Source organism: Choristoneura fumiferana, chromosome 27 (genome assembly GCF_025370935.1).
Source record: "Choristoneura fumiferana chromosome 27, NRCan_CFum_1, whole genome shotgun sequence".
Classification (NCBI taxonomy): domain Eukaryota; kingdom Metazoa; phylum Arthropoda; class Insecta; order Lepidoptera; family Tortricidae; genus Choristoneura; species Choristoneura fumiferana.
In genome coordinates this window covers 10,507,618-10,523,562 of record NC_133498.1, presented here as the reverse complement: position 1 = coordinate 10,523,562, position 15,945 = coordinate 10,507,618, and the positions used below count along the sequence as shown (strand labels likewise).

At 42.3% G+C, this 15,945-nt stretch overlaps 1 protein-coding gene across 1 annotated transcript; it reads left to right on the top strand.

Moving 5' to 3' along the window:
• The first annotated feature begins 721 nt into the window (after window positions 1-721).
• Window positions 722-9,855, top strand: LOC141443261 (uncharacterized). Its single transcript, XM_074108471.1, has 9 exons — window positions 722-906; window positions 1,565-1,651; window positions 2,606-2,921; window positions 4,325-4,552; window positions 4,799-5,150; window positions 5,326-5,505; window positions 6,553-6,701; window positions 8,033-8,219; window positions 8,967-9,855. Exons 1-9 carry the CDS (start codon window positions 819-821, stop codon window positions 9,141-9,143), a joined length of 1,764 nt encoding a protein of 587 aa, XP_073964572.1. The 5' UTR covers window positions 722-818; the 3' UTR covers window positions 9,144-9,855.
• Window positions 9,856-15,945: the final 6,090 nt, after the last annotated feature.

Below are 15,945 nucleotides of genomic sequence, written 5' to 3'. Positions count from 1 at the left end.
GACTAGCTTCATCGGCTGCATTGCACCATTGCACCGCATCCCATACTTTGAAAAAATCTCGTATCTAAAATAAATAATGTCAACAAAATTGAACCTTGACGTAATGATCGTAAAGTTCACGCAGAAGAATTATCTATTTTGAGGTAAGAGTTTTTTTTAAAGTAGTGACGATATGTTTCCACCAGAGGTACGCAATGCAAGGAATGTGTTTCATATAATCTAATAGAAACGATTCAGTCCGGTCAGTTGCTTCGTCAGTGTAGTCCACAGATTACTAATATGTAGCTAGCTAGTGTAGTCTGGTGGTGGTGATAGATGGGTTTGTGTGGTTTAGTTATATCTTGCATAAACTTAGCTACCTATCATAGATCATAAGGTCGCGGGTAAGTAAAGTAAACCTATCCTCATTCAGCACACTTCTAGTGGAAACAGCTCAGCGGAGCGAGGATAGGTAAATGAAGTGTTTCTATTGGTTTTAGTATTGGTTAATGACAAACACAGTCTTCGCACATCTCTGGCAGAAACACAGCCGTACTGTTTCTTGCCGTTACACCAAAGCGTTAGACACTTTAATATTAAACATTAAACAGCCTTTTTCGGCAACATTTACCGTCACAATTTTATGACTACGCTTTTTCCATGCTTTTTCATCTCGATGTACCTATCACAAATCTATCACGTTGTCATTTGGTTGTCATTTCACATATGACACTGTTGTCTATAATTTTGCTGTTTGTTTTTTAACATTTGCTATGTATATTTTATTCGTTCATTTGTATGATTTATTTTTTTCATGTAGACATTGCTTTGCGTGAATTATGTTTAAAATCGTTTTTATTGTTCTGCTAAAAATTACTCTGGCAATGCTCCCGTACGATGAGTATGGGGGATACGGTTATATTTCTGGCAAGTATTATTTGCAATTACAGAGCTCTAATAAAATAGACAAATAGTAGGTAAATAGCCCGTAGTTCCGAGTCACGCATTTCTTTATAGTTCTGCCTTCTTTATAATGACGTGTTTTCTTAGCCTACTTAATTAAATAAATATCAAATAAAAAAATAAATATCATGCATTGACATCTACGTGCCCTAAGGTACATAGATGTCGATGATATCATGGGACACTTGAGACCTAGTCCCAAATTAAGCAAAGCTTGTACTATGGATACTAGGCTACGGATAAACATACTTACTTATATAGATAGATACATACTTAAATACATATTAAACCTCCAAGACCCGACAGCAAACATTCGTGTTATTCACACAAATATCTGCCCCGGCCGGGAATCGAACCCGGGACCTCAAGCTTCGTAGTCAGGTTCTCTAACCACTTGTGGCCATCCGGTCCGGTCGTTTGGACTTACTATCTGAACTTTCGCTCTTCAATTTGTCAATGACATAAACTGTTGCTAACACGAACTACCACTTTAACTTGAAAGAGGGGGGTCCCCAATCAACTGTGCCCCAAAGGCCTCGAACGAGCTTATTCCGTGTTTAGAATCTTCTGCACGGAGTAACCCTCACAGCTGGACAATGATCATTCTATCGTCTGCTTCCAGAAGACATGGCCTCTCCCGCCACGCCGGTGAGCGAAGACCCGATGCGCCATGATGACGCGAAAGCCGCTGAGCTACTGAAAGTCCAAGGTTGCTCATTTTGTCTCAAATGGTCTATCCCTCAATATCCGGAAGTCCTCGATAGGGTATAGTCACCACTTCACCAGAACCAATATCTGAGACAACATTTTTGGGGGTGGGAAGGGGGAAAGGGTTTGAATCCCCAACCCAGGCTATACCTTTATTGTTATTTTAATGATGTGGAAAATGCGCCTTATGCATCCAGCCCTGTTGAGCGAAACTGAAGGCATACCAACTAACGACCACCCGGGATAGCTTTCCCAAGAGCATTTTTTCCCGAAGGCGATTTTACTATTCGTCTTTTTTTTTGCTAAATTTTGGCTAAACTTTTGGGTAAACGGGTTGCCCTGGTTGCAGGTGTCTATGGGCGGTAGTGATCTTTTACCAGCTGGTGGTTCAGCTTCCTTTTTTCAGTGTGCACGCCTATACACCGTGTTTTTTTATATCCGTTAACTTCGACAGACGACTCAGTTCATTGATATGAACTACCTACTTTATAGCTCGATAATTAATTTTTACACGAAATTAAAAAAAAACTTAATTTTTTTTTATCTAGCATAGCTTCAATGCGTTGTTAATTGTTAAATTGTTAAATATACAAACTTGACCAGTGACCAGTGGCGTTATACACATAAGAGCGGTATCAAAAATCCACATATTTAACTTTTTTTGCTAAATATGTGTGAATTAAACTCGGATTAGTTATTAACATTGATAAAAATTCATAAAATAAGGACTTTTTTTACTGCTAAAAATTAATTACCTTAACTTTTGATTATCTTTTAAACAGTAAAAGTTAGGCCACTAGTGTCTTAGCAAAATTAACTTCATTTGACCTGTAAATTGTCCCCTTAATGTTAACGGATATCAAAAATAACACGCTGTAGAAGTACGAGTCTTTCACGTGTAGCTGAGTAACAATTGGTTTTAGGTCTGTTCATTTTCTGTTCTGTTCTGTGCCAGCTAACATCCAGAAGCTGCTAGGAGGTCGCATTTTGCCGAGAGCTCTATCAGACCCTACCCGGCAGCCATCTTTATTCGAAGGTGTGGTCGAAACCGGCACTCAGGCCAACATACAAGCAGCCATTCCCGCTACAGAAGAACATGTTTACATAGGAGCTACCAGACCCTCAAAGTTTTTCCCTAAGAACGTAGAAGCTGAGCTCTTGAAGCAGAAAGTTGATGAGCTCAATAGAATAGAAGAATTGTATCGATGGATGCCGAATGTTCCGAGGAGGAATTTTATCAAAACAGGAAGGGAAGCTGGCAATTTAAAGGGGTGCGTCTCACGAGATATAATATAACAAAAAAATATATCATTTCATATCATCATGAGATATAGGACCGCCGAGACAGGACATGATGTACTGATAACTAATCATATACTGATTTAACATCTATGTTATAACTTATGACCTTGCAATAAACATTTTGAATTGAATTGAATTGAATAGGAATTTAGTTTATTCCAGGTATAAATCCATCCAGTGAACGTTTATTTATTTACTCATTGATATACCAACAGTGTTTACTTATACATAGGAAATTACGTTAAAGTTCGTTAAGGTGCGCTTACACGGGAAATTTTTTAGAGCAATAATTGCTCGGCAACACGAATGGATCAATCTCGAGTAATTAGTGGAGCGATATGCAGCAATATAAAAAAAATGCGGCAATTCTTTCGGCAATATTGCTTCTACTTGTTCCATATATGACATATTGCTCAATGTCGCTGATACGAATTGCCGAATATCCAGTGGGTACAGAAATTAAAGTAAATTGTTTTCTATCTCGTATGCACTTATTTATTCTGCGGCTTCTACGTCTCGCTTCCGCGGGGAGACCAGCAGGCCTACTACGAAACTCGAAACTTGAAGTTCGTGTCGTGTCCCTCTGACACTTATACTATTTAATACGAGAGCGAGAGGGACGGTACGATACGAACTTCGAGTTTCGAGTTTCGTAGTAGCCCTGCAGAGAGCGGCACGAGCGCGCGGCGGTAGTGTTGCCAGCCAACGTAGATTTTCCACTAAAACTGGTGAATTGGAGTCCAGTTTTAGTGGCCGAAAATTGCTTCCGTCTTGCTAAAAATGTTCGCATCCAGATACGCCTATACCTTTTCTTTCTTCTTTGCTTTTGATTCATGATAATAAAAGCGCTACAAGCCGCCGCTACAAGAAAAATGTCGTCCATGGCGAGCGTAGTTTTTCAACTGAATTGCTCGTGTATGAAAATATTGCCTAGGTTCTTGGAGCTGCTCCATATTGCTCAATATTGTACTTAGTTGCTAAATATTTTTACAAATTGACGCTTGTTGCCGTTGCCGTAAATTACTTGATATTTTGTTCTGTCGCAATCGACCATCATTGCTCATAATTGAGCAATTTTTGTTGCCCGTGTAAGCGCACCTTTATACTAAGCATCATTATACAAAGAGAGCATAAGTGATAGGTATTATAACTGTTTTAGGGTCCGTTTCCACAGAGATGTGCGAGGATGTGTTTTTAAGAACCGATAGAAACGCATCATTTTACCTCGCCCGTTCCGCTCAAATGTTTCCACCAGAGACTATGGGCTGCCCTGTGCGAGGATAGGTAAATGAAGCGTTTCTATTGGTTCATATATTGGTACATATACTCGTATATCTCGTATTACTTACCAACATTTAAATATCGCTGACAGCGGCATTGTAGCGCGGGAAGGTGAAATCCCTGAAACTATTCCTGAAGACCTTCCTGCTGATGGTGGTGAGCTTCCTCTTAAAGCCGAGGAAGCTGTCAAAGATGCTGAGGATGCCGGTCTTACGTTGCGGTCGAGGGCGACCACCAGTACCACCACCAGAAGGACCAGGTCAACCTCGACGATCACGACCACTCCGACTCCGGTGTGCATTGACGAACTGGGCTACAGGTGAGATTTAATCATTATCATCATCATATCAGCACTGGGACGTCCACTGTTGGACATTAGGCGTCTCCCACACCTGCAGTTGCTTCGGTTTGAAGTGGCCTGTATCCAAGGTTAGTTAATTACCCTATCTTCTATCAATGAACAGTCTTCCGTTGGAACTACCGGAAATCAACGAAAATACGGTGTATATGTTTCACTATAGGCACAGCACAGGTTTCTCTCACACCATTCTTAACATTGCAACAGGGTACGATGCACAAACGCAACGAAAGCTTCAACGACGACCCTGCGCTCCCGAAGGCGGAAGACCAAGCCCACACAGAGGACCAAGAAGTCAAGAAGAACCACAACCCTCACCACCACTCCTACCCCCACGATCACCACGTTTTCGACGACCATGGACCCGAACGCGACTACGGTGAACATGACGGGTGTGAACACGACAGTTGCGCCCACGACGACAACCACGACACAGACGACCACGACGATGACGACCACGGAGACTGAGACGATGGAGACGACGCTGACGACAAAGAGGACGCGGCGGCTGCCGTGGATCCGTCGTTCTACTGTCCGGGAGCCCAACGACATCGACAGGGTACGTCAACTTCATCACCGGTCTTTATAGTCAGCAGCAGAAGTAGATGAGACTCTTACTGTCTTAGCAGTAGATTCGGGTGTAGATCATTTTGAGCACATGCAGTAACCGCTCATTATCGATTTGGTATTAAATATGACGATAAGTTATATAGGGGTGCTGACATTACTTCCAGATCCTGATGATCCTCGACAATCTGACGTACATCTACGATACTGACGTCGTGGACCGGCTGAACGAGACCCTGGAGTTGGAAGGGTACCCCTACTGCCCCACGGTGCGCACGCGTGTCACCACCACCACCACGCCCAAGAGCTGGCCCATGACTGAGGATACGGGGAAGGTCATAGCCAAGGTCTGCCAAGATTTAACAGTTTGATTTTGGTGTCCGTCCTAAGCATGTTCTTTGGCCGAAACTAAAGATTGGATTTTTTTTTATTCGACTGGATGGCAAACGAGCAAGTGGGTCTCCAGATGGTAAGAGAGCACCACCGCCCACAAACATCTGCAACACCAGATGCGTTGTCAACCTAGAGGCCTAAGATCGGATACCTCAAAGGCCAGTAATTTCACCGGCTGTCTTACTCTCCACGCCGAAACACGTAACAGTGCCGAACCTTTAATAGACGTAATATTTGACGACCAGATAGCAAGGGCGTTGCCAGCCGATGGCCCGGGGGGGGGGGGCAAGTTGATATGGATGTTCAAGAGCACATGAAGGTTTTCACTTGTAGTAAGAGCCTTTACATCTAGGGCGATTGTAATAACTTTGTTTGAGTTGCTTTACATTTGGCAACATTTTTAGGATAGCCAAGTAGTTACAGAACCTGACTATGAGGCTAGTATAAACTAGATTATTGTATGTAGATGATGCAGTTTTCCATTAATGTGGTGGAGTCATTCCTTGGAAAATATTATATTATTTATTATTGGAAGCTTGAGGTCCGATTTGAGGTGGAGGTTCGATTCTCGGTCGGGGCAGATATTTACATGAAAAGGTAATATGAATGTTTGTTCTTAGGTCTTGGATGTTTAATATGTATTTAAGTATGTATTTATCTATATAAATATGTTCATACAAGCTTTGCTTAGTTTGGGACTAGGTCCTACCTAGGACACTAATTGGTGTCAATGGGGAATGTCTGAAAAATGTAGAAACACTTGAAACTTTTTATATCAACCTTTCTAATTAACGGAAAAATATCAGATTTTTAAGTAGCATCAATTAATTTTTAAAAATGAAAGAGTTTTCTTTACCGCCAAATTACGACAGTCCGGTAAATAGTAAATAAAATAATAATAATAATCTTAATTCTACGCTCCGACTAGTTTCGGACTTTTCCGAAGATCATTCTCAAATGTGCTCTCGGCACTACCTCTAAATTTAAACATTCGTCGGCAGTGTTTCGTGTGCGGCATGGACGTGCCGGGCATCCCGCGCGAGTCGCAGTGCGCGGACGCCTTCGCGCCGGACTACCTGCCGGGCGCGTCGCTCATCTATGCGCCCACGCACGTCAGCCGGTACAAGAAGCACTGCAAGTACCTCGACATGTGAGAACCACTTTATTCCACCGGTCTTCAAGACTTAAGCCTTACCGCTTCAAAGTGAAAGTCAATAAGTAGGTATATCTTAGGTAAGTAAAACCTATTATATTTTTTATTATAAGTGTAGATTTAAACAAAATAATGTATTTTTTTCTCTTTCTTTACGTAAACTGTTTTTATTTTTAGCTCCCGACGCAAAAAGAGGGGTGTTATAAATTTGACCGCTACTCGTATGTGTGTCTGTGTGTCTGTCTGTGGATCAGACATAGATTATCATTAGGATCAGATAATCTACCAAAGCTTGCCGGTGCGCTCACCGCATAAAACAATGTATGGTAATTAGATTATCTATCGCAAATTTATGTGTGTCAAACGCAGCGTAAACGCAGTGTTTATCGCTTAAAAATACCAGCGCTTAGGGGCTGTTTCACCATCCATTGATTAGTGTTAACTGGCGGTTAGGTGTGATGCCGTCTCTATTTGTTTTGTTCTAATAGACGGAGACGGCATCACATTTAACCGTCGGTTAACGCTAATCAATGGATGGTGAAACAGCCCCTTAATCTACCAACTTACCGCTACGCTCACCGAGTAAGGCAATGATTGATAGTTAAATTATCTGATGCTGTCGCATAAAACAACTGAGCGCTTTCATGACTGATTGATTGATGACCTCTCTTGTGAATAATCCGGCGTGTGCGAATGTATGTCACACGATTAACCCTTAATAAGGCCCCATTTACTGGACCATACTGCCACAGAATCGAAAGCAGCTATCGAATACACACCTGAGATTTTTAAAGCTAGCAGTATTTTCAATAATTACAATGAATATTGTAACTTATTACTAAAACAGTAAGGTTGAATTTCCAAATCAACGCACGTGGTCGCTAAATCGCCTCTACCTTAGGCACTTGTCTCTCCGCCAGCGAGGAAACGATTGGCTATCGACTATTTTCTCGCTCAAGAAACGAACAAAAGATATAAGATCCTGTGTAAATAAAAGAGACACACATATTAATAGTTGATCGCTGGCTGTTCACACTGTCGGCGAGAACTCGCTCTTACATCTTTTGTCGCAGCGACAAGAGCTATAAAACTCGCTGTGCTATAGATACTCGCTCAGCGATGTCAGCTTGACGGCCGCCCCGCTCGAGCGAGTCGAGTGGAGCGAGTAATCGCCCGTCGCACTCGAACACTCGCTTACAGCCAGCGACAAAACTACACTCGCTTCTCGCTGCTCGCTCACTCGTTTCTAGTTACTCGCTCTACTCGCTTCTTGCTCATCGTCGGCGGTGGGACAAGTGCCTTGGGGTAATCAATGAACGTCCTCGCAGGCCGACGTGGCACGTGAACGGCACGGAAGGGCGGTCGATGTGGGGCAAGTGGGACGGCGGCTGCTCCGTCCGCTGGGTGGACATCTCGGGGGTGTACACGCAGCGCTCCTGCCGCGCGCGGCACAAGCCAGCCATCGGACGACACTTTGTCAGCAAGCGGCTCGCCAAGATGGAGTATGCACTCAATGTAAGAACTTCAGTGTGCCTATAAACAACGGTAAAGCTGAAAGGGTTGATAGGACAATCATGGAACTGGATAAAGAGTCAGAACTCATCTTCTTCCAATGAGGGCTATCGTTTTTTGTCTTTCTAGATGGCGGCACTGTTGCGTGAGGTTTTTAAGTGTGGCTTTCAAAGTCTGTTATTACGGGCGTGATAACAAAGTTTAGATTAAAATCATATTTAATACACCTTAAAACAGTACCATAAAAATATCGAGCAGCCACAGTGTTGCGTAGTCCCGTTTTGTTCGGAAAAACAGGGAGGACCAAGGTTTCCGAAAGACAAAACGTCTCAAAACAAAGATATTCATTGCCCCGTAACGCATAATTGCCATAATTAACTTCAGGTATTGCAAAATATTCACTATGAGATTTTGACATTTCGGAGACCTCACGCTACACTAGCGCCATTAGGCTCCGTTTCCATCAGAGATGTGCGAGGATGTGTTGCGAGGAATGATGTATTTCATGAACCAATAGAAATCTCCTCTCTTTATACCTCGCCTTGCTCCGCTCCGCTGTTTCCACCAGAGATTTTGCTGTGCGAGGATAGGTAAATGAAGCGTTTCTATTGGTTCATGAAAAACACATTCCTCACACATCTCTGGAGGAAACAGAGCCTAATGCCGGCTCGAGAGCCAGCGCTGGTCTTCCGGTGGGAGCTGCTTTTGTTCAACAATGCACATCTTTTTTAATGACCAGCGTTGTTGCAGATGATGGACAACGGCTGCATCGGCAGCGCGCAGGCATCCCTCGTCCCTTTCTCGCGCGGCATCTCGCTCTTCGCTCGCTTCTACGCGTGCGTGTGCACCGGCACCTACTGCAACGCCGCGCGGCGGCTGCGCGCGCCGCTCTGGTGCATCGGGCTTGCCGTCGCCGTGCTCAGATAAAACTGGAGGGAAAATCATCATTATCATTTTCATATCAGCCGTAGGACGTCCACTGTTGGACATAGGGCTCCCCCATAGACTCCCGTGGCTTAGGTGAGGCGCCGTGCATGCTCCTTGAACCCGCGGCTTTAATCAACAACAAAAAGGAAAAGAAAACAAAATAATGGATTCCCCGGGGAGCACTCAAAACCGACATGACTTTACCGGCCCACAATCCGACCTGATATTTGGTAGCCCAAATGGCTTCGATATAATAGCGCGGTAAATTCCGACCTGATAAATACCGGCATGATAATCTGAGGCCAATAATAGGGCATATGAGGCAAAGCTCTGCGCAGGGGGCGACACTAGCGCAAACCGTAAGGAAACTGCCATGACAACGTCAGTTCTCTTTATATTTTGTCGCCATGATGGATCATGGCCAAAGAGTATTAATACAGTAACAAAATAAATTATATTTACGTCGACAGTAGCGATAGAGCTACTATATTTCCAAAAAAAATATTTAAATAATATGATATTACGGCATCCTACGGACATTTAAGATATTCAAAAAACATAAACCATAAATAGCCATAAACATATGGTATGTGCTAGTATTTATTACCGACGTGTTTTTCCCGGCCCGTTTGTGTTAGGTTCAATTGTGACCACATCGTGGGCTGATATTTAGTGGCATGGCATCCAATGTGCGTGTACACGAAAAACAGGGCCGGTAAAGACTGTCATCCGATTCCCCTTCAGCCTAAGCCCTTTCGATCTATTGAGGTGAAAAATACCCCTTAGCCTGTGCTGCCAGCCGACACCGACGACGTTTGCCAGCTAGGCGCCTATTTAAGGACAGACGGACATGTTTTAGAAGAACTGGTTCTTCCCCAAAATTGTTATTTCCTAGAAGCAAAATTTCCATTCGCTTTTTTTCCCAAATGCTTTTTTTCCCAATATGCTTTTTTACTTAAGCTTATTTTCACAGTAGCGTTTTTTCCCAATCAGAGTCGACACAGACAGACACAGTGTCGACGGAGCTCCTACTTTGACTACTTATTACTTTTACTACTTTTGTGTAGGTAGTTTTGGTCCTTCGGGCTCGGGCCGATGCAAACTTAACATAACCTAAACCTACATGTTTCTGTGCCGATTCTGATTGGGAAAAAAAGCTACTGTGAAAATAAGCTTCAGTAAGAAAGCATACCTATTGGGAAAAAAGCATTTGGAAAAAAACGCAAATGGAAATTTTGCTACCAGGAAATAACGATTTTGGGGAAATGATTTTCCAACCCTTTAGAAGTAAACCGCGTATTAAGGTTTCTAAACAAACACATTTTTTTAGTCATTTAAACATACAGACCTACCAACGGAACTTTGCAAGGATGATGTTTTATAATTTTGTTTATTTATACTTACTTATACCTATTTATTGTTCTTTTTAAGAAATAAACTTTTATATTTTAAGTTTTCTTTTATTTTCGTACTAACCGCCCACCCGGCTTCGCACGGGTATAAGGATGAATATGAGACGAAATCTACCCTGCAAGCTTTTCATTCGTTACTCAGCTTTACTCAGTTGAACTGAGTCAGTTCTTGTATGAAGATTTTGTAATATCCGCTCTTTTACTCTTTCACAAACCAAACACAACAAACACTGTCATTTTAGAAAAAAACTCTCAAAGTACATTGATTTTAAAGGCTTTATAACAATTCCGAGTACTTATCGTGGACTAGTCATTTTGTACGTGTAATGTATACTACATTAGACATTTTAAACGTGTATTCATTGAATTTACTAGCAGTTTTGTACATAAGATATTTTAAACGTGGGCTCAACTGAACGTCAGACATTATCTTTAGGAATTTCGTACATTAGAAATTTTGATTTTCCAAGTTTTGTCTTTAAGAATTTTGATTTTCGAAAATTTTCTACGGAGTCACTTTAAAACCGTTCATAATATCTAACACATACGCATTTTAACGCATTTATTGCCACCTGACTTCGATTTGGTGCCTCCGACGCACGTGTGCGTTCAAAAGTATGAAGGATTTTATGACAGCGGCACTGGGCGAAGTTCCGAAAACGCATATGTGCGTCGGTGGCAGTGAATGTGTTAATTCTTCTACTCGTTGAACCGAGCTGCCCGCGAATTTCAATCGATACGGCGGCGCCCGCGGAAAAGTGAATTTTCCAAGATGGCGGCGCGCCCACCTGTTGGAGGCGAGTCGCGATTGGCTGCCACCTCTGGGGCGGCCGCCCAGTACGCATTTAGGGGGGGACTAGGTGTTCCGTCTGTATGTACGGCAGGTAAATGTTGTTTTACACGATTTATCTCATAGTTGTGTTTATTTTAAAATGTAGCCATAAGTAGTTAGATCTCTATCGGAATACGATGGCATCTGAAGTGTCAGTAAATTGTTGTTAAATCACAAATGAGTGACATTTTGGAACTTTGTTATTTAGTGTCAAACTAAATAATAAAGCCCGCGGGAACTATGCAATTTTCTGGGTTAAAAACTATACTGTATAAAGCATAAATATATGTCCTTCCCCGGGACTCAAACTATCTGTATACCGAGTTTCATCTAAATCAGCTCAGTAATTTAAACGTGATGAAGTAACAAACCAACTAACATTAAACTTTTGCTTTTGTAATATTAGTGGGGAATAAGTAAAGTTACTGATACACATTCTAGTTACTAGCACAAAAGCATGCTGCTATTGAGAAAATAATACCTACTAAGTAGCATGAGTGTTGTGTATAGGACACGATACCATGAAGCATGCTTATTTAGTGGCATACCTACTTACTGGTAGTTCAGATACTAGCAGCATACTTATTAACATGCTAGTAACGAGCATGTGTATGGCGGCCTTAACATTAGGAACTTTATTATTTACGTGTCAAATATCAAAATAAATCACTTCTCCGGTCGACGTTTTTAGAAGATAACCTAACCAGCAAAAAGTTGGAATTCCTCCTTTAGACAAGACGAGAACTTGCAAGTTTGCTTCGCTACATTACGGTATCTAATAATTCATTTATTGCATGAAAATGGATACAGAAAGGTAGAAGGTAAGAACCTAACTCGACGAAAAGTTGAAAAACCCCCGACTTTGTCACTTCAAAGTTCAATATCTCAAAAACCGATTTTGATGAAACATGTCTAAGAACCATTGCTGGAATACCTGATTTCAAATAAAAAAACCGCGTTGAAATCGGTCCACACGTTTAAGAGCTACGGTGCTACACAGACAGACATACAGACACATAGCGGTCAAACTTATAACACCCCTCTTTTTGCGTCGGGACTCGGGAGTTAAAAATGTACGGCTGTACGATGGGTGCTGAAACTAATCGAGAGAGCACGATAAAAACAAACTTTTCTGATAAAATACGATAGAAAACCATACGAGTATAGCCGTATCTGCCGTGAAGCAGCAGTGCTTGCACTGTTGTGTTTCGGCGTGGAGAGTAAGACAGCCGGTGAAATTACTGGCACTTGAGGTATCCCATCTAGCCTCTAGGTTGGCAACGCGTCTGAAATACCCTGGTGTTGCAGATGTTTATGGGCGTGGTGATCTCTTACCATCAGGAGACCCATTTGCTCGTTTTGCCATCCAGTCAAATAAAAAAAAATAAAAAAAAAAAAAAATCTATACAATAACAGAGTTGTGTCTCCAGGTCTCAAAATTGGGCTCCGGATAAGTATCTAAGATAGATCTACCGTTGTGGCAAATGTGGCAGTGTGAAACATGTTAGGTACATTTACAATTGTAAGCGCTAAGCCAGAGCAGCGAATGTGTCGGATTAATCAAGTGAAGTGGTTCCCGCATGCCGCAAGATATACATTTATATGTAGCAGCCGACAAAGTATTCCTCCAGCAAGCAAAGCAAGTTTCCTTAGCGGAATAGGAATAGAGGTGGAATTTGTAAGCGTGCTCGGCCAACTAGGGGCCTAAGTTATGACATGACAGTTTGTTTCTGGTATTACAAATGGTCGGATTTTCGTTTTATTTTTATCCTACTAATATTATGAATGTGAGAGTTTGTGAGTACGTGTGAGTGTTAATCCTTCACGCTAAAACTTGGATATAGTAGTAGATTATACAACAAGAGCATAAAATGAGCCATTTTACCCGAGGCGTTCATGTAGCCACCTGAGCCGGTACGGCAGCAGGTGACTTTGAGGGGAAAATGGTTGTAATGCTCGAGTTTTACACTGCTTTTCATTTCGACTGCGAGGAAATTAAATAGCAAAAGTGGAAACGATTGTTCACTTAGTAGGTACCTTTTATTTTTCCTGCATTGCTGTATAATTTTACATTTTTAGTTTTATTAATTGATTTTTAGTTTTACATAAAACAAAAATTATTAAAAAATATATTTAGAAACTTTTTTGACACTGCTGTTGCAGGTGGTAGGACCTTGTGCAAGGTCCGCCCGGATTGCTACCACCATCTTGCTCGCTAATCCTGCCGTGAAGCAGCAGTGCTTGCACTGTTGTGTTTCGGCGTGGAGAGTAAGACAGCCGGTGAAATTACTGGCACTTGAGGTATACCATCTTAGGCCTCTAGGTTGGCAATGCATCTGCAATACCCCTGGTGTTGCAGATGTTTATGGGCGGTGGTGATCTCTTACCATCAGGAGACCCACTTGTTCGTTTGCCATCCAGTCGAATAAAACAAAATAAAACATAAAACACGTGATTACCTTGGTCTTAGACGAAGATTTTACTTTATACACTAGAGCATAAAAAGTCATTTTATGTCGCCTAGATCCAGCATAAATACCAACTTTACGAGCATGAGAAGTGAAAAAAATGGGACACTTGACACCTGGTCCCGAACTAAGCAAAGCTTAATAAACTAGCTGTTGCCCGCAACTCCGTCCGCGTGAAGTATGAAAAATAGTGTACGTCCTATTCTCAGACCTACCGAATATGCACAAAATAAGCAATAAATTCGGGCAAGCCGTTTCGGAGGGGGTTGCAAGCACTGTGACACGAGAATTTTATACATTAGAAGAAGAAAGATAGAAGATATATACTTACTTAAATACATGTTCAGCGTCCAAGACGCGCGTCATCCAGCTCATATACGTCCACTGCTGGCACAGGCCTCCTCTCAGAACAAGAGGGCTTGGGCCATAGTTCCCACGCGGGCCCAGTGCGGATTGGGAACTTCGCACGCACCATTGAATCGCTTCGCAGGCTTGTGCAGGTTTCCTCACGATTTTTCCTTCACCGCAAAGCTCGTGGTAAATTTCAAATGTAATTCCGCACATGAATTTCGAAAAACTCAGAGGTGCGAGCCGGGGTTCGAACCCACGACCCTCTGCTGAGAGGCGATAGGTCAAACCACTAGGCACCACGGCTTTCCAAGACGCGCGTACATATACATTCATTTAGGTACAGTCAAGGGCAAAGATATCGACACAGCCAAAGTTGCAAAAATATGTATACACGGCCTTAATGTTAAGTGCATAAAGTCGTGTGTACATATTTTTGTAACTTTGGCCGTGTCGATATCTTGCCCTTGACTGTACTCATACAAATATCTGCTCTGACCAGGGATCAAACCCTCGGCTAACCACTCGGCTATCCGGTCGTCAAATGTGTGATTTGATATGTTAGGGTCTTCTATTTTCTTACGTTGATTCACAGCAGAAACTTGTTAAAGTATTCCTTGAGCCATGACCCGCCCATTCCCATTTCAATTCACATATACATACATTTTAGCATACAATTTCGTATTGATACCCTGGAAAGCAAAGCTGGAAGCATATAACTCAGGTTTCATTTATTTAATTAACACCTTGGATATGCGTAAGATTTCGAGAATATATTTCCAGTGGTGGACTAAGCCCGTCAGAGTCCCGGAGCGGCAAAGGTGAATGAGGCCCCCACCTTAAAAAAAATGATGTAGGTACTAAGCACATTTTTAGTCTTGTTTAGGATTTGATCAGGGGAACGCGGAGGCATTTGGGGGCCCCCCAAGACCGGAGGCCCGGGGCGGGCCGCCTCTTCCGCCCCCCTGTTAGTCCGCCACTGGTCCGCAGTCCACCAACGAGATGGACGGCTGACCTGGTCAAAGCCGCGGGTTCACGGTGGATGCAGGCCGCTGCCAACCGAAGCGACTGGAGGTCTACGGAGGCCTATGTCTATGTCCAACAGTGGACGTCCCACAACTGAGATGATGATGATGATAGATAATACAACGACGGAAAATTTGTAAGAGCCGTCCTCAACGTCGTAATAAGCCGCTGACTGTACCCAATACACAAACAGTAGGTACAGCTACCTACATAAAAGTTACGACGGCGGATTTTTCTCCCTTATCATGCTCGATAGCGTCATAAATCATAGAAACGGACTATAACCGAGTCCGTGTGCCTTGTCTATAGTAAAAATGTCTATAGTAAAATAGGAGTGTACAGACTTAGTTGGTGCATAATGGTTTACCATTGTATTTTACCAGAAGAGTTCGTATTTATCGTGCTGTTTGAATTATTTCTGTACCCAGCGTACTGCAATTTGACACTAAATACAAGGTTCCATATTAATTGATATATTTATATTAATTTATTCGCTTTAAATGTGGATTACCAATGGTCTATCTTTAGTATTGGGTATTAGACAATTATAAAATATACGGCAAAAAACGGTCCGTTGTCGAGTGAAAACAGCGGTCGTCTGCAAGCGGCCTAAATATCTGATACCTAAGATTCTAGGGCTCAGCCTGAAATATCAGTTTTTCCTAAAATGTATTTTTCGCAAAATGTCTGCTTTTCAGAATGTCCACACGTCTTTT

Bases quoted from the DNA above. Each gene is read 5' to 3' on its own strand.
- LOC141443261 (XM_074108471.1), top strand. From the start codon at position 819: ATGTTTAAAATCGTTTTTATTGTTCTGCTAAAAATTACTCTGGCAATG. The intron at 1,652-2,605 runs GTTGCTCATTTT...GTTCTGTGCCAG, and splicing joins TGAGCTACTGAAAGTCCAAG to CTAACATCCAGAAGCTGCTA. The intron at 2,922-4,324 runs GTGCGTCTCACG...TATCGCTGACAG, and splicing joins GAAGCTGGCAATTTAAAGGG to CGGCATTGTAGCGCGGGAAG.